The sequence below is a fragment of the Oreochromis aureus genome, linkage group 5 (genome assembly GCF_013358895.1).
Source record: "Oreochromis aureus strain Israel breed Guangdong linkage group 5, ZZ_aureus, whole genome shotgun sequence".
In the NCBI taxonomy this organism is placed as follows: Eukaryota; Metazoa; Chordata; class Actinopteri; order Cichliformes; family Cichlidae; genus Oreochromis; species Oreochromis aureus.
In genome coordinates this window covers 10833962-10858690 of record NC_052946.1, presented here as the reverse complement: position 1 = coordinate 10858690, position 24729 = coordinate 10833962, and the positions used below count along the sequence as shown (strand labels likewise).

General features: G+C 40.9%; 1 protein-coding gene across 1 annotated transcript in view; it reads right to left on the bottom strand.

Annotated features, from left to right (window-relative positions):
- cdh4 (cadherin 4, type 1, R-cadherin (retinal)) overlaps positions 1-24729 on the bottom strand; it is a 207549-nt gene that overhangs the window by 35036 nt on the left and 147784 nt on the right. The window contains exons 7-8 of the mRNA XM_039611867.1: positions 11072-11227; positions 4928-5072 (exon numbers count right to left, since the gene is read on the bottom strand). Of these exons, the coding sequence (XP_039467801.1) occupies positions 4928-5072; positions 11072-11227 (301 nt within the window). The remainder of the gene's footprint in view (positions 1-4927; positions 5073-11071; positions 11228-24729) is intronic.

The window sequence follows — 24729 nt, the reverse complement described above, 5'->3', positions numbered from 1 at the left end:
CATAAAAACTTGCATCAATTCTTTTTTGTGTGGCAATATTGTTTTGAAATATGAGCATAACTTTTTTGAACTTGTGGAAAAATGTGTTGGAATTCTTTTAATGCTTTTTAAATGTGCTGTGTGCACTGGGAGACTGAGATCGAGGCACACTGAGAGATACTGTGTACAGCAGCACTGCTGCCCAGAGCAGCACCTGTCAGCTGCTGTGCTGTGACAGGCTTCACTCCACCTGTTGCCAGCATGGAAAGATAGTGTGTCACTCTGGGCAACACCTGAGAGATTTCACGGTCTTTCTAATCAGCAGAATAATCCACGACACACGCAAACATGGGTTGCACAGCAAAGGTCTGCGCTCAGCAGCGAACTGGTGGCTTTTTTTGTTAATCACTGAAAATGTCAGTTTATGTAAAAGTGCTCCTCCTCATGATATAATCCACCGGCAAGCAAGAAGAAGTGCCACAAATAATGAAGACAGGTCAAACAGGTGGGACGAGGTGAGAAAACAAAAAAGGGAAAAATCCAGTGCAAATACACTATTGCTAAACTCACAGCACCTTCTATTTGTATTTGAGATTTTAAGTTCTTTTGTCAAATGTATGTATTTTAATTTGTTGCCTTAGATTTAGTGATTTAAAGTATTAGTGATTCCAATGGATACAAAAAAAAATCCCCAAAAGATTTGAGTCAAACTCAGGATACATATTTCAAAATCACTTGACTGCACATTCAACTGTCTGCCAGGTTCGCTAATTAGAAATAGTGGGTATAAAAACTAACTTCAGCAAAGCTCTGCAGCACTTAACTGGAATCCTAGACTGGATCTATTAATAGGCTGTAAAAGATTTAACTGGCTGAGGATGTATTAAACGCTTAAATGGGCCAGAAAAGTATAAAAGTATGTCTCGAACCTCTGCTGAAGATAAATCGCAGTCGTCGTTGTTTTCGTCGACTAAACAGGCAATTAGACCAACACGCGGTCTATTTTTCTAATTAAAATTCATCAAATTTCAGACGAATGACTGTACAAAAGAAAACAAAAAGGGGCCGTGCTCCTCCACGTGAAATATGACTGTTTTTTAAACCAAAAACACACAGCCCATCTTGACACCTAACAGTGTGTGCTCCGCAAACAAGTGTTACTTGGCAGTGATTGCTTAATGAAGGGCAGAGCAATTATATTGTACAGAGTGTAACGTTTTTGTTGTTAATTGGTATCACAGATTTCGCCCGGCTTAATCCAATATTGAATTCAAACACTTTTTGTCATTACATTCTTTCATTTGAAACTACACAGAGAGTATCAGAGTGAAAAACAAAGAAAGTAGCTTTTGGAATGTCTGGTTACCCTCGCTAATTAGGAGCTCTGTATATAGACCCACGCTCCACTGAGGAGTAACCAGCGTTCACGCACACACACACACACACACACACACACACACGTGGTCCAACACATACACATGCGCAACATGCGTTCCTATATTGTTTACAAATCCCCCTGAGATTAAACTTGCAGCAGAACAATATCTGAACGCTGTGAAGACAAACACGGGTCCTCAGGGTCTGATTGTTAGAACAGGAGTTCTTCCAGTCGAGACATTGTACATTCTGCTCTTGTCTCTGGCTTCGCACTGACCGCAACTCTGTTCCCTGATTCTGAGAGAAGCTCTACATCTCTCCATGCTCTGCAGAATCTGATAATGATGCATCCAGCCAAGATGCTGTAACACAAATATCTCGCCGACGTGCCCTTGTCTAAACCAACGGGAAAAAGCCAAGAGTCACGGTGAAACATTGATCTTATAAGCTAATGTAAAAAGGGCCCATAAACAATGAATATTTTTTTGCAAGTCTCAGTAATAATTAATGTAAATATGGCTACTGCACAGCTTCCAATGAACTGTTACATTAGTTATCTTGAGAAGAGCACAGTATGATGACAAAAAGGGCCATGGAGTCGTGATTTTCCATGCAGTGATTGAGATTGCTGTATTAAGTGGGTATTAAGTAATTACAGACTTATGTTCGCACGTATTTCATAGCTTTCAATATGACTCAGACCATTAGACACAAGGACAAAATGCACAAAGTGCCCCTATACCACCTATACTCCCCAACCCCCCCAGTCACCAAGTCAAACAATAATAATTTGGGAAGCTGCCCCATCCTTTGACAGATTAGGGTTATCAGTTATACAGTTATTAGCGCTACAGGTAGTTTTTGTATTTGTTATACTGTGTCTAAAGGCCTGAAGGCAGCTTTTTCAGATCAGCACATTAACTAGATTAGCTCAGTGAAATAAAGCTGTTGACTTAAAACTAAGCTCCTAACTACTTAACCAGAGATAAGTCGAGTTCCCAGACTCTCCTCCTAAAAACAGACTGTATGTATAACACATCAGTATTAGGGGTGCACAGTTATGATATGATGGTATGCAAGGAAAAGATGCTAGCAGCTGGTGATGTGAGATCTGAGCATAGCTTGAATGCTCCGTATGACAGGAACAGTAAACAGTGGATGGAAACCACTGACGTGGTTGCAGGTAAAGGAGGGCTTTAAGCAGCTGGTTAAAAAACTCGACCTGAAATCCAACATCTCAAGCAAAAAATACTTCATGTCCACCTTTCAGTTTTATTATGTGACAATTTTATTGTGCTGACACCGTGAAGTTACTTTAGTTATTGTTATTGTTCACGTGTTAAGCAGTATAGTTTTGCTTAAGTTTTCCAGGGAATGCACAACCTTGGCTATTTTTGTGCTTGCATTTGACTTATGCTGCGTCATTGCTATTGCACTATAATGCTACTGATGGTACTTTGCAGTAATGCACTCATACTGTGTATTAGGTAGTCTGTCATCAAAGCTGCAGTCTTGAAATGCTCAGTATTTCACAAATATCATTACTGTGAATTTTTGAGAAATATGATGATATCATTTTGAGGTTATATCGCCCACCTCTACCATCCAGGCACTGCAGTGCTCTAGCTAAACTTGGATTGCTTCCTGGAAGTGCAGGTCTGACCATTTGTGACATCGACTGGATCGTCTCCAGTGTGTCAAGCAATGACTCCGGAAATTGTATTTCATCTTTAGGAAAAGGATGAAGCTGGAGGGAGCCGCATCATATAAGCAGGGTAGGTGAATTCTGAAGGTGAAGACTTTGAAGGTGATGGCAGGAAAATTTAAATCTTGTTTTCTTTTTTTGTAACAGAAACATTTTGCACTCACACCTTGTACTGTTGAAGCAGACAAATAAAACCTTTTCTTTTTTCCATTTTTTTTTAATAACAACTGTGAGTGTAATAACAAGTAAGTCTAACTGCAGAGCCGAGTACGCTACTCTTTTCATGTTTTCTAACGTTGAGCTGTTCGTATTATTGGGGAGATGTTAGTTGACACTGATTTGATTCTTAAAATCTCTAAGGAGTATTTTCTTATGATTTCTAAACAGATTTAGCAGCATGATGATGACATATATTTCTTGTAAGTCACTGAACTCAAAACTATGTATATCAATGTCACATTATATCTGTGTATTCTGGGCTCTGGGGAGGCCAATCCATGTTGTGTGTTTTTCTATCCAGGTATGCTTTTACTGCATTGGCAGTGTGTTTGAGATAATTTCCATGATGAAAATTGAAGCTATTGCCAATCAAATGCTTTCCAGATGGTATTGCACAGTTGCTCAAAATATGACTGTACTTCTGTGTTCATAAATCCATCATTTTGGAGATCTCCAGCACCACTGACTGAAATGCAGCTCTAAGCCACGACAGACCTCCGCTGTGTTTCATTGTAGGCTGTACACACTTGCTGTTGTGCCTCCCTCTGACCTCTTTTGAACATGTTGGCGAGTTGAACCTCATCATCACTCCATAAGGCCTGTTGATTTTCAGTCCAGTTCTTGTATAATTTGGCAAACCTCACCCTTCTTTAAGAATGGCATCACCCTTCCACTGAGACTATTTTGTGATGATTCAGTCAACAGTAGATGGATTAACTGAAGGGCCATTTGCATCTCTCAGGCTGTGTTAGGCAGCGGTCCTCAACCCTCGGGCCATGGACCAGTACCGGCCCGTGAGTCGTTTGGTACCGGGCTGCGAGAGTTGAGGCTTGGGTGTGAAATTTTTGGTTTTCAGGGTTTTTATAGTTAACTCGATTTCCCTGGGTCTTTTCCCGTTGTAATGAATAAATCTTCTTTGTTTTGGTACCGGTACTGGTTTTACTTTGTTGTATTTATGCGTGACACCTTAAATGCTGGTCTGTGAAAATATTGTCGGACATAAACCACTCCATGGTGCAAAAAAGGTTGGGGACCGCTGGTGTAAGGTGTGTTTTTAGGACCTGACCTTCAGATACTGTTCATCTGACAGTTTTTAGGCCTGACGCCTCTTCGTTTGTTCTCCGCTTGCCCAGTTTCCTCAAATCATTTACAGACACACTCCATTACCAATTCAGATTATCCCAAGTTATTCGCTATTACCTCTTTGGGAAATACTTTGCAAAACTAATATTTCATGTTAAACTGTGCTGTCTTTGGCATACCTAAATCTATCCTTTCATATATTTAACTAAAGAAAATGGGACAAATAAAGCTAAAATGCCTGAAGGTGACAATTTAAAATTGGTTCTTTGCTGAGTTGCCTGATATGTGTATAGACAGCACAGGTTCATTCCTTGAGTTAGGTGCCTTTTTATGCTAGAAAAATGTATATGTCAGTGTAAAATGGCCTAATAAACAAACAAACAAACAAACAAAAAAATCCAGTGCAAATGGTCAGGTACAAGGACTGTCTAAAGAACTAATGCTTAAAAAATGAGTTGCTCAAGACTGCAGACAACTTTTTGTACATTATGGCTGAATAATGTACATTTTCACATTAGACTGTATTAGAGTTGTGATCTCATCACAAGTAGAAAAAATTGGTACCTGGTTTGGATCCTTCTGCCACAGAGCCGTTATACACCTGGTTTTGAAACTCGGGTCTGTTGTCATTCATGTCGATCACATAGATGTACAGGTCGATCGGATTCTCCACCTGGTTCCCGTTCATGTCCACTGCATGTGCACGCAGCTATAAAAAGGCCCAGGCAAAAGAAAAAAATGATATCATTAGCATTCAGTACAGCATTTGAGGTTGAATGAATATTCCATATATAGCTCAACTAAGTCTGATAACGAGGCATCGGATTGATTCATATGACACTCTGCAAAGATTCTGCAGAAAGGAAAAACCTCAGTACCAACAGCTTCCTCGACTTTGTTAATTGGCATCTTCATTTAATCTGCAAATATTCTGTTTCGTGTCTGCCAACAGGGCATGAGTATCCTGTTGGTACCTTGGCACGGACCACAACAGCACAGACAGGGGCAAAGCAGTGAAATGTTCCAAACACACAAACAACACCTATTTTGTTGTTAGCACAGCCAGAGGCCTGAAAAATATCAGAGAGGTGTTGCTGCTCAAGCTGTGGTTTCTTTTTGTTCAGGGAGAATGTTTGTCTCAGTTTGTTTTGACAAAGCCATCCATTTGGATGGATGTCTCCGTCTGATGAGCTGTTCCTTGACAATTCACAGTGTGAGAAGAGAGAGAGAGAGAGGAGAGAGGGAAAGAAAGAAGGGGCGGGAAAAAAACGGCGAATGAGATGGGACGGAGAAGAGAAGAGTGAATGAGTCCTGTGGAAGCAAATGAGAGATGAAAATACAAAGAGGCAGTGTGGAGGTGTGGGGGCTTGAACAGGCAAGACTGACAAAAGCAATCATCATCTGCAGTGGGATGTCTTAATCTCCACCACTGCTCTTACACACCCTCTTCTCCCCACCAATCCCCTCTAATGATATCTAATATAACGCAAAGCTTTGTAATAGCCCTGGAACCAAACTGGCGCTGTTCACCATGACTTACATTACTCTCATTCAATTGCATACACATTCGTATCCTCTGCAGAAATGTTATTCAATCACAGCTTGGCTTGTTAAATGGAGAAGGGCTCTCATTCTGGCTAAAACCGACACGCTGGCAGCAAAATATTTTGTCTGCACACAGTCGAGGAGGGTCTTCCTGTCAGCCTATTTACAGGAAACCGTGATGCATTGTGGGGCGACGTGAAAGATTGAATGGCGGCACCTGCCTTTGCCAAAACACCACCAATCATGTCGGCTTTTGTGCCTGTCTGTCAAGGATTCATCGAACCCTAGCCGAACTGCTTGAGCATTCACACATGCGTCCAAACACCAATTCAGACACATGTTTACACACATTAACACGGACGCCGACGAGCAGAAAGATTACACACTGGGGAGGCGTGCACAGCCAATCAAAAGAGCCCTCTTTAGCCACTTAATGATCCTCAAGATGCTAGTTTTCCATTGGCTGAAGCACAGCAAACAAACATGGAGAGGAGACCCAACAAACAAACAAGCCCAATCTGTTTTCTCAGCTGTGAACACTGCACAGTGTGGAAGTGTGACTGTGGTATGTGCGACTGCGATATGTGTGGCTGCCTCAACTGCACGGGTGTGTATATGCGACCGCTGTGTATTTTTGTCTTTGTGTCACACTGTGTTTTCGTTTGTGTGTGTTCTGTACTTTCTGCTTGCGGATTTGTGCGTGTGTATATTCCTGCACATTTTCTTTTATTTCTATATGTGTCAGCGTTTATATATTCACATTTCTGCGTGTGTCTTCCTGCGTATGTTCTCGGGAGTCTGTTTATGTGTCTCTGCGTTTGTGTGCTCAGCGGCGGGGTTGGAAATGTGATCAGAGGGCCCGGAGGAGTGTGCCTTGTGCAAACTGCAAATGTATGTGTGGAAAGCGACATCAGTATTCTGCAGCGTGAGCTTTAGGATGACTGGACCAACCACAGAGGAGAAATACAGTTTGTACTTTGCACCATTGGCTCCCTTAGCCAATGTATAGCTATACTAGCATGGTGCTTCAAGTGGAGTGTTTATTTTTTCTGCTAAGATTCTGAGGCCAAGGTTACCTTGTAGCTTTAAGAATCGTGTTTCCAGCAGCCTGTCACAAAATCACATAATTTGTTCTATTTAGTTCCTACACTATATGTACTGTATGTACAATATATGTATGTATACATGAGTAAATAAACTGTATGTACTCACTCCTTGTTGTAGTGTGGCTGAGAACAGTGCTACAATTTAGCTAGCAACAGGCTGCCATGATCAAGACTCATGTAGTGATTAATGACTTCTGGCCAATGCTCATGTTGAGAGTTAATTAGTAATTAACTTGCAACACTAATGCCTCAGTCCAAAGTATGAGGCGTGAGCGTTGCAAGAAAAAACTTAGATCTTCATGTCATAACATGTAAAATTAATATTGTGAAGCGCTATTCTTATCTCGCCAAAAGAAATAACCAGTAGGCTGTTCAGAGGTGATTTATTTTCAAGTCATCTAAACCAAATCCATTGCATTAGCTTAAAATTAAGAAGCGCTCACTTAATTAGGCACGGAATATTAAGCTCATGAGTTATCCTTTACAGATGTGTCATACATAAACTCACATGAACATGAAGACCAAGATATTGTTGAAATTTTTTCTGTCTCACGTGTCTAAGATGAGGCTGTTATCACCGTTAGAATTATTCAGTTTGGAGTTGGTCAGCTTGCTGCATGAGTGGAGCTTACAGGAAGCAGGGCACAGAGCAGCTACCCAATTGCTGTATATTTAGTGACAATTACCTGTGCTAGTTCCATATTGTTGCTATGCCCATGTTGGTAAAGTCTACACAGCGACTCTGTACTAGGGCTGGGCCATATCATACCATTCACGGTAATACCGGTATAATGTTAGGCAATGATAAGAAAATGAAATATCGCAATAAATTATGGGTAAAACACGTATGCGCAGTGCCTTTGTTTTCATACGCACATGGCAGAAAAAGCATGGCGGCGACGCAGAATGAGAAGGGCGAAAGCAGATCGTTGAATGAAACGGATGAACCAGAATTGGTTTGTAAAAATGGTGCAACTTCAGTGGTGTGTAACTGGTTTAGCTTTCGTCCATCAGATACACACCAAAGCACAATTTTTGGTAGAGCATGCAAGCGGGCCGTCTTTATTACCGTGTTTTTCAGAAAATACGGGACACTTAAAATCAATTCTTTGATTTTCTGAAAATCAACAGTGCCCCTTATAATCCCGTGTGCCTTATGTATGAATTCTGGTTGTGCTTACTGACCTCGAATTGATTTTATGTGGTACACGGCGCTCAAAAGTCTGTCAAAAAATGTTTTAGTACGACTTTCCTAAGCTACAAAGCCGCACTGCTTGATGGAGCATTACGGATATCGTAGTCAGGAGCGTCGCGGAGTGATACGAACTGTGCTTCAACATAATATTACCGTATTGTGTGTGTATAACCTCTTTTTAACTTTTGTGGATATTATACATGGTTCTACTCAGGATATGTTGGCCAATTTCCACTGGAAATGCCTTTTGGTTAAACTGTCAGCAAGGAATTTGCATTTGCACTGTTAAATTTTTATATAGCTTTAATGCACATAAAAAACAGCTGCTTGTTTAAGTGAAAATACATTGATGGGTTTTTTTTGCACTAATAAAGTTGAGGAGTTGTAAAGTATTTTGTCTAGTGTCAATCAATCGTCAGTTATATCGTTATCGCAAATTTTCAAATATATATTGTGATAAATATCTTTGACCATATTGCCCTGCCCTGCTCTGTACTAAGAGTCTTTAATGTACACGTAGTTAGATAAGCATGTACACTATTTTAATTATACCTCACTCACAGTAACTCACATTTATAACTTATGATTTCAGTTGTAGTTTAGCTTAGACTTACTTTTTGGAGGCCATGGGTTTCCTGATTTGTGTTGTGTTTAAGACAACCTAGCTTAGAAGATAAAGTCTAATGAATCTGAATATCTTTTGATTTTTTAAAGTCGAGTTCCAGCAGTTGGTCAAAGTTTAAACATATTTACTGAGACATCTTAACATGCTTTAGAAAGAATGGCATAAAAATGTGTCCAGCTCTTTGATTTAACTCCAAATGCTTGCGAAACTAATTACATTACCATTAGTGTCTATTTTTAAAGCCATTTAGTACATGTTAACATCATGGCGTAACAACATAAACATGTTAGTATTGCCATTTCAAGCCTCACAGAGCTGTTACTGTAGCTGAATGCAATATCAATATAAATACAGTAATAAGCATAATGGTTCCAGAAAATTGCTTGTATTTGAGGCCAGTTGAAAAAATACTGTATACCAGCTGTCCATGACCGGATCTTTTAGATTATAACCCTTCCTGTATGCTTAAGTGCATGCATTCATGCAACAAAAGATGGAAAAAGAAAAAAAGCGCATTTGGGTTTTTTTTTTCTTGCAATTCTCCTCGTGCCCTGCTTCCTCACAGTAGGTCTGTCTTACAAAACTGAAGCTCAGGCTAACACCCACTCTCCTCACCTCACAGATCACTTCCCCCTGGTGCTAGTCTGTCAAAAACAGCAGCCTTGTCTCTCTTTTCTCTTGAACCCAAAACTAACAAGCAAAGTTTGGCCTATGAGGGCACACAGTAGTGCTGGGAACTTCCTATCAAGTTAAAAGGAGGAAAGTCATGGACTAAATTTCCCGTGGGTCGATCACTAGCTACATTCTCCTGCAGTAAATCATACATCACATCACAAGCAGCATGGGTCCACGGTGTCTAAATAGGAGGTTCATTCAACTTGAAGTGCTCTCAACCATACATGCTGTTTTCACTACAGGCTGTGTCAAATAAGAACTGTTTACTGAGCGGCTGTCCTTTCCCAGGGACCAATAACCTGCCTGCTTTATTGATCCCAATTTGCTGGTTGAGAGTACGAGCAGGTATGGAGAGACAACAATGACATACACAGTCACCAGTGACCGGAGTCTGAATGCAGCAAGTGAGGGAACAAGAGGATCATCTGCATGAGAAAAGCAAGACAAACTAATCAAGAAGACAATCACATAGAGCTTTGGGTAATTTATCAATGCATATACAGTCTGTGTGCGTGCCTGTGTGTATACATTCAAAGTTTGTACTGTTGGCATAATGCTGAGTGTGTGCAATGAAGGCACCCCCTCCCCTCTTTCCTGCAAAGACAGGAGCATGCTTTTGAATTAGCTCTATCGGCGGCTCAGCCATCCATCACGCTGACAGGCGCGCAGGAGTTGTGACTCTGACACCAGCGCTCACCTCAAGTGGAGGTGTTAGTCTTTGCTGAGATAAATTGAAACCTGTAATGTGGGTATATGAACCAATGGCCTAGCATTAGCACAAGCCTCATGTGGCCCTGCATATTTAATTCACACATACGCAAAGCTGTTTAACCCGAGGTTCCAGAGAGACCAGTCCTCCGGTTTTCTCTGTGTGCATTTGTGTGTGTGTGTGTGGTGGGGAATCACTAGGCCACATGTAGGCTAACTATACAGCTGTCAGCCTGCCCCAATGAGCAGCACAGCTGCTCAGAGTGCATGAGGTAAGTTTGCAACAATGTGTGGGATTGAAGTGCAAAAAGGAAAAGTGGGACACGAGCAGAAAGTAAGAGAGGTGGAAAAGAAGACCTGAGCCCACTAACGGTACATCAGCTATCAATCAGCATGCCATACACAGAAACACACATATACCAGCCCATACACACATATGCCAAGCTTGTTAGCTCTGATGGCACAAACGTGCACAACAGTTTACCTGCACATCACTTTGCATTTGTGTGTTCAAATCCTCCTACTCTGCACTGCTTAAACCCAAATCCATATGGCAGTTTCCGCGGCAGTGGGTTTTGTCAAACCATTCTTCATTTCATAGCTGACTTCGGCATCAATTAACGCCTGGAGCGGCTGATGTGAAGGTACTGTACATCAGAGCAGTGATTGCTCTGAATGCACCCTGACTTGTCATTTAGTTTTGGCAGACAACATTACTTGTTAAAATGAAAGGTAGATGGGGAAGAGATGGGCCCCGGCACATTTCCTCAGGGATAATTGGGAGATAATGAGACAGACATAACTGGAGCTAGAGAGAAAACAAAAACAGGCGAGTAGAGACATTTCTTTCTTACATGGAAGGAGGCTCTTTCCTCTCTGTCCAGAGGTTGGGTGACAAACATGTTGCCGCTGATGGGATCTATGTTGTAGATACCACTCGGGGGCTGATCAGCGCCTGCTCCGGTGATGCTGTAGCGGATGCCGACATCCTTATCCTGATCCGAGCGGATCTGAGGACAGAGCCAGAGAAACAAGTTGAACAGAGAGGAAAATCTTCTTTTTTAGTCCTTTCAAGCTTTGCCTGCAATTGCAACAAAAAGTACAAAATGTTCAGAGCAGAACAGTATGTGACATAAATTGTCAAAAGCACACTATGACCTTAAACTAAAAGTTTGTGAGAAAACTAACAGTATGTGGAATGTTTGATAGATACGTTGATGATAACATTTTCACAGAAAGCTCTCTTTTGTGTTCACTCTTTGAACCTACAGCCCAGAGGTGAAAATGGAAGATTGAACAATGTGCACTGAGGGGAAATAGATGTACTGCCAGCAGATTTTTGTCCGATCTTTGATTTTCTTTACTTTTATGGCAGATTTTCACAAAACCTTGAAAAAAAAATCAACATGACTTCATGTCTAACAATGACAGTATTTCTGATGGAGACTTTCCTGGACTGTGTAAAACTGATTAATGACTTCATTTTAAATTTCTTCTCATTTCAACTTTTACACATTTAGTCACAGGCAAAGAAAAAGGAGGTAGTATGACACCACTTCCTGTGAGATAGTATCTCTAGCACTGAAAAGCCACACCACTGGTAATCCATTTTTCTCTGAGTTTGAATTTTGCTTTTTATTAGCTGTTTTAGGTTAAACAAAACAAAAAAACATAGACTTTTTTTCTCCACTTTTTCACATATCAACACTGGAAATCCCGAGAACTGACCACCGCCCCCAGAGGCCAAGCCATCAAAAGATTCCTGATGGGTCCCCAGACTCCGCCATACTGAACTGCAGCTGGTAATGGTAGATTGCTGCAAGCGATCTCCCAGGAAGCAGAACAAGGTCTACCATTGCCAGCAGCAAACCAAGACTGTGGATTTTCTGTGCATCTGCAGGACAAGTCTCACAGATAAATGATGAATGACCTCGAAAACCAGATCAACAGCAATCCAGCCAGCTTGGGCCTGGACTACCTAACTTTCAAAATAAAATATTTATAACTCTGTAATCATACTACACCTTTCTCTCTTGTTGTATGTTTGCAGTTACAACTTCTAGTAGTATAGACAGGCTTGGCTGTCTGTGGACAAATACTGATTACAGATACTAACCCTAAAGTACAGTTAAATACTACTTATATAGATAATTCATACTTTTTATTTGAAAAGGACAATTCTATCAGGGATGAACATTTGCGAGCTCACATTAACAAAAGATGTTAAAAAACAGCCCACTTGGTTTTCACTTGATTACTGGTGTGTCTCTGTAGTGTAGAATCTTCCACATTTACTAAACAAGCAACAGATCCCTGGTTCAAGACCAGGAGGAGACCCGAACCCCTCAGAGCGACCTGTCAGGAACTACATCTGGTGTAAAAACCTGTTAAATCCAACACATTGTGCTACCTGCTGTGGTGAGTAAGGGAGCAGGAGGAAGAAGCTTGTTTCCATTTAACTACTGCACATCACAACAAAAATCAGCTAGTAATCATAAAGAATTACCACTGACGTTTATGAAATGACATCCTTTCCAGCCAATTTCTCTGTATTTTTTAAAATAACTTTATGGGAGTAAAGTGGTTAAACTAAATAAGAAATCACAACAAAAAAACCCCAAACTGTTATTAATGTGAAACATAGCAAAATGATGTTTTTCAGGGTTTTGTTTTGTTTTTTTTTTTAAAGATTTTTGTATGTTTGCGGTTGTTGTCATGTTGTACAATAACTTTCAGGTAACTGGATGCTTGCTTGGTAGTACTGGGTGAGAGATAAGAGGCTAAACATCTTGATTGTCTCAAATCGGTGCAAACGACTGATTACAATAGTCAATAACTAGCACACCTTGACTTTTTACAGGGATTTTACAGGGATTATGGGTAGGCTTAAATTAAGTGGCCACACTGCTGATTATAGGTTGCAAAGCTACAACTGACAATACTGATTAAAAGTGTTTAACAATTAATTAATTAACCATTTTGTTCATTAAATTCCTGAAAGTATTATAAATGGCCCAATAATTTGTTCATTTAATTTAATATATTATATATGATTGTGATAAGTTTGCATATGCAAGTTTTATTGTAGAGAAACAGAGAAAAACAGAAAATCATTAACTGTAGTGAAAAAAACTGCAACGCTTTATTCAAATAATATATATTAAAAGAGTAAAACAGAGAAAAAGTACAAATACTTCCAAAAATGTCAGCAGTGCAAGAGAGTGCAGTGCGTACGCGGACGTGTTTAAGATGATGCAGGCTTTCAGTGACCATAGTGAGACTTTAGTGAGTGTAGAAGGAAGAGGGTTTATGGGAGGCGCGGAGTGAGAGAATCAATCAATAATCAGGATAGCTGCCAATTAAATTCGGTGCTGGTGTTTTAGCTCTGCAGCGGTAATCAAATAATCTTTCTTCTGACTTCAAACTCACGTTCTAAACACAACGCCGGGTTTCCGGGGTTTTTTTTCTCCCTTATTGGGACTGAACCATCACTATGGTTACAAGTCAGAGGGAATAATGGAGAAATGAAGAAAAGGGAAGGCTTGACTCTTTTTTCTCTCTATCTTTCTCTTCCCCCTCCTATGCAATTTTCCTGGTCTGTGGGGCTGCAGATCATGCATGAAAATGAAATTACTTCATCCGTTCAGTGGTGACGGTGGCTGCTGCATAAAACATTTCTCTGTTTGAACATGATACCCTCTCTCTTAATTTCGAACGTGGTGCTCCCACACCCACGGTGCAGCGCTCCTCTGTAGCTTTCACAATTTTCATTTCCTGAGCTCGCTTCACACAGGATCCATTTGTGGATGCTGCAGGTTCAGGTGTAATGTACAATATTGTAAAAATTCTATCAATCTGTGCACTTAGGCGGTTCCATTTGGCATTTAATCACTGGAGCACAAAGATACTGTAGGACTAATTGCATTTATTATTCACAACACCCACTATCTGCCAATCAAAGCAGGATGAAATTATGGCATAAACAATAACATAATTTGATCATTCACCCTCATCATCAGTGTCATTTGTTTGGATAACAGACAGATAATGCGGCGCAGATCAGACGCATTATGCATTTCAGTAATGAGAACGTGCCTGTGAAATCCTCTGTCTTATCTGTGAAGGAGACAAACACGTTAAGGACTCTGTGCTCAAAACCAGAAGAAATACACACACGCGCAAACAACAAACATCTGCTCAAGCTGCAGGGACAGCCAGAAAGAAGAAGAAGAGGAAAAAGAAAAATTTACCACCCCGAATCGGCTTTTTTTTTTTTTTTTTTTTGCATAGACATTTCCTGGGTGGATAAGAAGCAGCTTGTAGTCATGTATGTGAGTTTAGTGAAGTGTTTGACAGGTAAGAGATTCTCTCTGTGTGCACCAATGCGTGGATCAAAAGGACCAGCTCAGTTCAATAATTCACAAGGCCGTCATAAGGGAATCATGAAATTTTCACCTGCCACGGGTCTGTGAGTCTGCATGCGGACTTGTGCACGTTTACTTGCCGACAGTGTGTGTTTGCGAGCAATCTGTTTCTTCGGCGGAACTTCAAAGCTCAGAGAGTGCAGTTGGCAATTCAGTATAATAGCCCCAAGAGGAGACAAAGGAACTCTTACACATCATGCGGCCTTTTGCTCTTACGCCTTCTTAAAATTCCACATCAAGGCCACATGAGACCAGATGTCATATTTGTTGGTGTCTCTTAATGAAGAGTCTTTATATCAATAAATTGAATAAATGAAGAAGCGCGGCTTCTCGGAGCCCCGGGAATCCCATGAGTGACAACTGCTCAATTGAGCCATTTGAATAGCATGCTAATGATGAAAGCAGGGATTTCTGTCCTCCTCTTGCTTTCTCGCTCAGTGTCTATCTATCCCCATCTTTAATTCTCCTTGTTATTTCAGTTCCTCCTAGCAGATAGAATGGCTACTAATCACACTTAAAATAGCAGGGAGAGGCAGATGCAAGGGACTTAACTGGCTGTCTGTCTCAGTCAGATCAGACCAGACATCAGATAAGTGACCTATTTGTAGCTCTTTGAGAGTGATTTCCTTGATTACTGACAACTGCTAGGATCCTGTGAGACAAGCTATCAGCGTGAGAAGAAAGATGGAGAGGGATGGAGGCAGAGAGACACAGGGAGCGAAAGCAATGGGAGTTGGAGAAAATTAGATGAAGAATTAGCGTTCTGCTTAAACTCCTTGGGGTGACACAAGGCACGCAAACACATAGAAGAAAAGAAACAGAAAGGAATACATTTCCATTTATTTAGCATAGCGGCTGGCTGCCTAATTAGCGCACTGTGAAGTTTCAGTCTGTCCAAATCTCCTTTAATTGATCCAACCCTGTATGATCGCCCTATCTGCATAAGTAGTTTGATGCCGACATAAACAGGGACTAATTTGGTGTTTATTTGATGGCACTCTGTGTTTCATCTATTTACTCCGAGTCTAACTTATTTCTAGCAATGCTGCAAAATGAACACAGCCGGATTTTGCTGTACAAGGGACAAGCACGCGTGCAGCTATTCTTCTCTTTCCCAGGAAACAACTATCCTTTAACCAGGAAGTCATTAGGACAGTGTGCTGCAGGCACCCATGGGATCATTAAGGGTTATGTGTGCCATGGGCTAATGTCACACAATAATGGGAATCTGTGGTTTACACGCTTTGATGGCCTCTTTTATGTCTCATCCATGCTTTCAGGCCTGTGTTGTAATCCTTTGGTTTCACACATTCCAGGCTCGCTCTATATTTTATTGCTCTGGGCTCAGTCACCTCGCTTTGCCTTCTGGGCACATTAAAGGGCCCCCCACAGGTTAGGGAGGCTTAAAAAACACTCTCCTATTAATATACTATTATTAAGAGGACAATGGTGCGTGCTGTTTGCCACTAATGATCACTTTTTTAATTGAGCAAATGCTTGTCCAAAAAGCATACCCTGTACTCGTGCAAATGTCCCACACATACAGTGAACATACAGTGGGCGGTTGAATTAATGCTACTCATCTTACCTCTGCTGTAGTGGTTTGGAAAGACCAAACCAGAATGAATTTGGAATCAATAAAGTTATTTTAAAAATTACTGATTTAAGAAGAAGCGCTGACACTTCAAGCTTGCTCATCACTGCCTCCACATCAGATCAGAGCTCATTCATAATAACCAGTCGTTGCATTCTTACTTCTATCACATATATCTGAACGAATAGCAAATAATGTTCACGTGTAAACAAACTGGCATTCAGAGCTAAATAGGCAGCTTGCTTGGTCGGCTCCAGATCTACTCCCCCAAATAAGCTTTTGTGCAATGAGCTACAACACAATAGCTAAGCCAGGTGACTAGTTATGTGTTTAGCACTGTGTAATTACATCCTCCAAGGAGGTTACGTTTTTGGTAGTGCTTGCGTGCATATCATAACTCTGTCTGTAAACATGACAGCACTAGATGTTTTCAATCACTTCTTTGTGAGTGGAGTCATGTAAACGATCCATTATATTTTGGCATAGATGCAGCAAGATGTTCAAGTTCAACTTAATGATTTATTCGTTGAAAATTGACATAAAGTCTTTATAACTTATAAATGGACTGGTTCTTTTCTAATCTCCTTGAGGGTTTCACTTCCTACAACTTACCTCAGTTAGCATAGCACTTTTTTCTATGCCTAAATGCTTTTCTTTCTAAGATTCACACTGGAGAGCAACTTGGGGTTCAGTTTTTTGCCCACTCTGGTATGCAGAATGGATCGAACCACCAACCTTCCAATTAGAAGATAACCCGTGCTTCCTCCTGAGCTACAGCATCCTAATCTCATAGTACAAGCCTGGTGTGGATTGTCAACATATAGCTGACAAAATATCATGTCACATATGACCTTTGACCTCTCCTTCAAGGTCAACAGACGGATCTGAAGGTCTGAATAATGCTAACACAGACATATATCTGTATCTATGTGTCTCTGTGTGTGTACATATATATAAGGAATTACAGACTCTGTATTTCTTGACTCTGTGTCTCTAAAATAAAAACTTACCATGACTCATAATTAATAAATTGATTCAGCAGTGACAATAAGACTGAAAAACATCTAAATTTCCCTCTTGTGTTGGGCATCTGATGTTGCTGTATCTAGGTAACGATCAAATGCACTCTAAATTATGCATCGTTGTTTTCCCCCCTTGAATCTTATTTTTGTGACTGCCTATGATTAGTTTCATCTCTTTTGTCTATGCTACAGCTGCGTTAAATTAATTTTTTATATTTAACTCTCTTATCTATGGGGCTTGCGCTCCAGTTCTCTCTCTTGATCCCTACCCAACGCAGACACATTTAATATTCTGTGCTTAGTGGTAAACATGTCAGTGTCGTCTATTTATATTGTTTGGTAGGAGTAAATGTCACCGATGCCACCAAAAGTCAAATATGAAAACACCTACTGCACAGCAGTTATTAGAGTTTGGTATAAAGTCTGTAAGTTTGAAGGATGGTTAATATGAAGTAGTTACATGCAGGAACAGCCAAAGTAATGACATTTCCATGCTGAGATGCATTATGGGGGGAGATGATGCCAACCACTCAGGGCACAGACATGCTATGACTGAGCTGTCAAACACGGTTAAGACAACATCTGCCAAATATCAGGATTCCTTTAATAGAACCTACTTACTGTCTTCATGCCTCGTAGGTATATAGTGACAAGTCGTCATTGCTTTTAGTCTCAGTTTGTGGCCAGAGTTGTACATAGGCACATATGTGCACACAGGGCATAACGATATAGTTTTGTCGTCTATAATTGAAATAGTGTAGACTGGTGCTGTGTTTTAAGGAGCTGATGGATTCAGCATAAATGGGAATCAATCATAAGATTTCAGGCATTTTCAGCCAGGTTTTAAGAGATAATTAGATCTAATTTGTTCACTGATGGCGTTGCTGCTTAGTTCACATTTCCCTGAAGTAGTAGTGCGAATATGTGGTGGGTTCAGCTGCAAGCTCATATGTCTCATTTGTATTTACTGCGCCTTTTTACACTGCTGCCCATTGACTTGGGGAATTGCTGGCAAGCAATTTAATTTCTTTTAAAATATCCTTTGATTTGTTTCCCTTTCCCTTTTTTTTTACACTTTCATAGCAGATTCATTGCATGTGTGGCACCTCACTGAGTGGTTTTAAGGAAAGAAAATGACACTGCCACGCTGGAAAAGACAATTGATTTTCTTATCTTAAGCAGTCTGACTTTGGTGTCACTGCTTGGGTTAAAGTATTCCGATCTGACAACAAACCTTTGCACTCATAGGGGCGCTGGAATGGTTCGCAACCTGCGTTTCTGTGAACGGGCGAATTGCTATGTTAAACGGCGTTATCAAAAGCATCTGTGCATCTGAGAACTACACAGGCATCCTTGAAAATCGCTGTGTTTGATAATGTCTCATCTTTTCCTGCTGTTATACAGTATCTGTTTTCTCTTTGTTGAACATGAGGGAAATGGCAAAACTACATGCTTTTTAACTTCCTCTTAAATTTCAGTTTTGCATTGCTTTGATCCCTCCTGCTGTGTGCTTGTCACTCTTCAAAGCTGATGTACCCTGCTTTTGATGGGGAAGAGGAATTCAAATAGTGTGATAGGCCATCCACACAAACATCCAACAAAATGACATAGGAGGGAATAAGAAAGTGGAGGATGAAAGAAATGGAAACATGGGCTGACAAAATGGAAACAAAATTTCCAATTAGAGAGAATGTAGGACCTCAAGTTTTTGCCAGCCTCCTAACTTTTCTTCCTGTGGAATACAATAACAGCCTTGCGCGCGCGAGAGTGGCGACAAATGGGGTAAAACCTGTCAGTTAAGTGGCGTCATGAGAAGGGAATGGTGCAGATGATTTTAAAAATAGTCACATAGGCGCCCTGTGAGTGGAAAGCTGCAGAGAGCTCAGGTTTAATATCTCTCAAGCGAGAGCCACTGACAGCCACCGTCGCACACAGTTATCCCTTATACTCATAAAGAACAGCACAAAGGCAGGCTAGTCCATTATGGATCGGAAACTGAATAGGAAATGAACTAAGCTCCTACAGCTTTGGAATATGGTCTCTTTTTTGCCTTACACATCCTTCCTTTCATTTGAAGTGCAGTCTGTATTTGTGCTGCGTATTAGTTTGTCTGTCTCTTTCTGCCTCTCAGCCCCATGTGCCCCATTCTCCCATTGCTCCCAGCGGGAAGGAAGCAGTGAGAGTCCCATCAATACAAACGAGCCAGGTTGCCACCTGAGAGAGGTTCGTCTGCTCCGGTACTGGCACTGGTCTTTTTTCACTTTCTAATACAGTCAATTGAATTGAGTCCTTTGAGTTCTTAAGGTTTCCTGAGGTAACGCTTCTGTGAGAGATTTGGATTTAAAGATAATAGAGTCAGTTTTTTTTTCTTTCTTGACAATTTAAGAAAACAAAGCTAAAGCCTTTTGGGGGTGATGTTTTTTCCCTCCAGAGGAACTTTTTCTTTAATGTGATGTATAAGAGGAAAAGACAATCCAGTTAGAGGTGAGTGTGATAAGAGCGGGGGAAAGCTTAGAAGAAAATCTCTGAGAAGGCAGAGGCATCGTCAAGGAACATGTCTTTTAATGAAAAGCAGAAAGCATTCAGAATGCTGGCAGCATATCCAATAAACAACCTTCAAACAGTGTTTTTTTCTTTTTCCTTAAGATAGGAAAGTCTTTGGAGGAAAGATATTTCTCATCCTTAGTATACTTGGATCATGAATCTGGGGGTGGTTCCACAAATTTGGAGTGTGAACTTTTCTGACATCTTCCTCTTAAACTCCAATATCCTCCATAACCATCCTGCATGCCATTCATCATTAACCAGTGAAGAGAAAGAAGTCCCACAGCTTTAGCATCATGTACCTGCTCAAAAATAGATTAGATGTTCTGTCAAGCGCACACACTCGCGCGCACATCACTGCCTCCACCTCAGACCATTAGCCAGACCGAGGAATGAAATGTAGGATAGGAAAAAGGGGCAATTAGAGGGAGAACAAATATTAATGGAAGTTAAGAAGTGACTCACAAACCCAATTACAGCATTAGCCAGGCAATTTAGATGAGCTCTGCAAGAGGCGAGAATCCTGTTGAAATGTACCAGTGGTCTCTCTGCATTAACAATGGCATTAATTCCCTGATTCGCAGCGTGGGAGAAGAACAGAGCAAATACAACTATTCTGTCTCCCTTAGAAAGAAATTCTGCAATAGGAATGAACCAGGCGGAGAGGTTGACGTACTTGTCTCACCCCACCCCCACCCCAAGCAGACCGCAGACCCCCAGAGAGATTTAACTCGTTAAAAAGCGATAGTCTCCTACTCTACGCTAGGCTTTTTCAAAATAAGGATGATAGGTAAAGCGTATTATAGGTCTTCCGAGCAAAGAGAAATTTGCCACAAAGATAATTATAAGTGAAGACATGACTGGCTGCTGGAAGGCTGACTAAAGGGAAGGAGCAGAACAAACAGCAAAGAGATGTAAGATAGCAGACAGAGCTACAGATGGAGGGAGGGAGGAGCAGGGAGCTATTTGCTGCTCTTGCACTTTTCCTCTCCATCTACCTCCTCTGTCAAATTGCATCCCATAAACCCAAGCTGCTGCCACATGCTCCCACAGGAGACCTGCGTCCGTGACAGCCTAGCCAATCAGCAGCACCCTGAGGCCAGTTGAAAGCCGTTCTGGCACGCCTAAGGCTAGCAGCGTCCAACCAATCAGTTAGAGGCCTGCCTTGAAAGGAGGGCCACGCTTGGCTCAGGGAGCTGCCAAGGCTGCCAATGAGCGCCCAGAGGGGAGTTCAAGTGGCTCAGAGGGAGGCTGCCAGAGGGGTCAGAGTGGACGAGGGCAGACTGACAGTTATTTAGTGAGAGGCTGAGCTCTGTGTCACTCACAACAGCACTCAGCCTTTGTACTAGCGGGCCAGCTCTAATGGGACTGTCACCTTCTAATTGTCCGACTGGGGATGCTGAGAATGACAGACACACACTTTCACTCAAACGCACGGACAATGCAGAGGGACAGACACGCATCTTCAGACACAGGCACGGAGCGACAAACAAAAGCCGCCTGTGCACAATTTTCCTTTGTACACAAATTCTCTGCACTTATCATGTCGGAGATTGCGTTTCCTGAATCTCACAAAGGCAGGCGCGACTTGACTGAACTGTCCTCGCACCAAAAATCTACGGCTACTTCAAATACTATTCAGTGGTGATTGTGTGCACCCAAAGAAAAAAGGATGAAGCTGTGATGTTTCCTCTCATCTGCCTCCTTAGCAGGCAAATTTAGCCAGCAGGTAATGCTGACTGCCTGGTGTTCTGGTGTCTGGTTCTAGCTTGAAACAAGGTTTATGAGACTGGTGAGAGAAAATGTAAACATTAAAGATGCAGGCTATAAAACAGGATGCTAAAATGCTCTGCAGAGCTGAGTGGAACTGAGGCTTTGGGTGGTAATTCTCGGTGGGTTAACCCAATTACAGAAGCAATGTATTCCACTGCCCATATAAATATTGATTAAAGAAGCATTACAGTTTCTTTTATTGGATATTTATCTATTTATATGTGGCCACTTCTAAATCACAGACAATGATTTTCCATGTGAAAGCACCTAGAAGAAAGCAAAGCTGCAACATTCTTCCGTAGCATGCATCATTTCATGACAAAGATTTCTAGTCCTAAACTTTTAAAAGTTACATTATGAGCTGAACACTCATGAAAGAGTTGTTCCAAGAGCAGGAAGCAGTAATGAGGCCAAGAAGGAACAGGATCAAATGACGCAAACAGTCTAAGGCCTCTAAAATTTAATCATCTGCCAGAGCTGAAAAGTGCATCATACTTTCAGGACAGCTCCAAAGGGAGGACCTATACTCTAAGAAGATGGAAACAAGCGAGCTGTTTTGGCAGATCTTTTGGAGAAGCTGGGTTAGACAGCACTTCCCCATTAGGAAAAGGTAAAGTATGCAGAACTACATTTAAGGGAACTTTATTTCTGGAAACTGTGTGTAATCATTATGGATGATTCAGCACCAAGAAACTCTGGGATTCTGGGACACAATCTGAGGAATTGTGTCAGGGGAGAAGAGAGTGAGCGATGTCCTGATTTAAACCAAAGAGACATGTCAACAAACTCTGCCCCTTGAAGCTAAAAACCGAAGTGAGTTTTTATCACCAACAGAAACAGCTCGAGAAAACAAGACTGGAGACATTTCAAATCTTTGACCTCACCTTTACACTTACAGGATAATGCTGTGATGTTTGTTGTTCCATTCAATTGTAATTAAATTATATAAAAATGTTACACAGCCGACTGCTGTGGGGTAATAATTTGGACAGATAATGTGATGACTGGGACTCAGGAAGCACTCTGTAGGAAACTGCAAAATCGAACCACTGCAGCACTTAAAGAGCTTAATCCAATTAGGCTCTACATTTATGCAATCTCACAGTAAAACTCAAAAATGCTCCATGTCTGAGACGAGTAGAAATCTCTCCGGATATTAATTTCTTTTTCACCTCATTAGTGTAACCTGGAGTCAGCTGACAACTCTTGTTAACACTGTCCCCATAAGAGGCGCTAACAGTGTAAATAAAGAAATAGATATAAATTACAGTCATAGTCTATTCAAGAACTGAAGTTCATATGAGATATGACTCCTCGCCAATCAGCTGAAACCAGCTGATTTTATGTCACCAGAACATCTGATTCTTGTTAGATCTTAAAATTGAGTCAAAAACACCTCAGGTGAAAAACAACACTTCATGTTTTTGAACAAAATGATGACGAAATGCAGATGTGAGGTATGAAAAAATTAAGTATCCCGTTACCACTTCCTGAGGAATTAATAGGGAAATAGCTGCCAAACCATGCACTTGATTATTTGGCTCATTAACTGTGACCGACTCTATAAAAGCAGATGTTTTCTCAGTTTGCTGGTCTGAAGTGTTCATGTGTATGTTAACACGATGCCAAGGAGGTAAGACTTTAGCAATGATCGTGAGAGGCAATTGCTGCTGTTCATCAATCTGGAAAGGCTTATAAGGCCATTTCCAAGTCCATCATTCCACACTGAGAAAGATTATTCACAAATGGAAAACATTCAAAACAGCTGCCAATCTTCCCAGGAGTGGATGTCCCAGCAAATTTACTCCAAGGTTAGACTGTATAATGATCAGAAACACTGTAAAAACATAACCACAGCATCTCAGCATATCATACCAGCAACCATGCATGTGGTGGAGGGGTGATGATTTGAGCTTGTTTTACAGCCACGGGCACCTTGTAGTCATTGAGTCCACCAAGAACTCCTCTGTATACCAAAGCACTCTAGAATCAAGCAAGATCATCTGTACAACAGCTAAAGCTTGGTTTTGCAACAGGAACGTGATCCCAAGCACACCAGCACATTTGCAGTAAATGTAGAAGAAAAAAATCAAGGTGTTGCAACAGCCTACTGAAAAATCTCGACCTCAGCTCGATGCTGCGATCAGGATCACGAGAGAGCTCTGAATAAACAAATGCCTGCAAACTCAAAGCACAGAAGCACCAGTGAGACTGATATGTCATTCTGAAAATGATTTTTTTCATATTTTAAGGCTTTGCTTCTTAAAGTGGCTCTACAAGCTACTGAATCATGAGATATACTTCATGTACTGCTTCTGCATTTTGAGTTCTTGTTAAACAAATAATGACACGGTGTAAATTTTAAAACCGGATGAGAACTACATCATTATTATTATTATTATTATTATTTTTGTCCTTATGCATAAAACCTTAGAATTAAAAGAGGGTGCACTTTTTTTTCACCATGGCTGTTGTTGAATATACAATACTTTTGTAAATCCTGATGTGTTTGAGGTTTGAGAAGTAGGTAATTTGAAAAGTGTGCCTTAAAGTTGGTTTCCTACATTATCCTTAAAGGCTCCCACCATCAGCACGGACAGCAGCAGAGAAGTGAATGGATGCAAGTACAAGTGATTTCCATCTAGAAAGTGGGCTGCAGGGAATAAGTAATCAGTGTGCAAACTTTTTGGGGAGGTGAGGATTTCTGCCAAGTGTTAAATTTAGATAAACCAGCTTTTGAATAATTTAATATACAGAGGTGCCTTTTGTCCCGCTAACGCAAACAGCCAAAAGCTGGATACAGGGATACTGACACACACAATGGTGTATACACACGGTGTATACACACACAAAGTAGACACACAAAGTAGACACAATGTATTTCAATGCACAAGAGATGCAATAAAACTGCAGACAACACAAGCGCATCCAAAAATCATATTACAAACTCATTATGAGCTGTAATGAAATACACTGAGCAATGCAAGGTTGTAAATACACCACCGTGTTTTCATTTTGGGTACTGAGCAAACAACTGTACAGACATTACAGTGTCATTACAAATGAGCTAACTCTCTCCCCTGCACATAAAATATAAACACATAAACACACACAGATTTTAGTTTAAAAAAATACCATTAAAAAGCAGACATTCC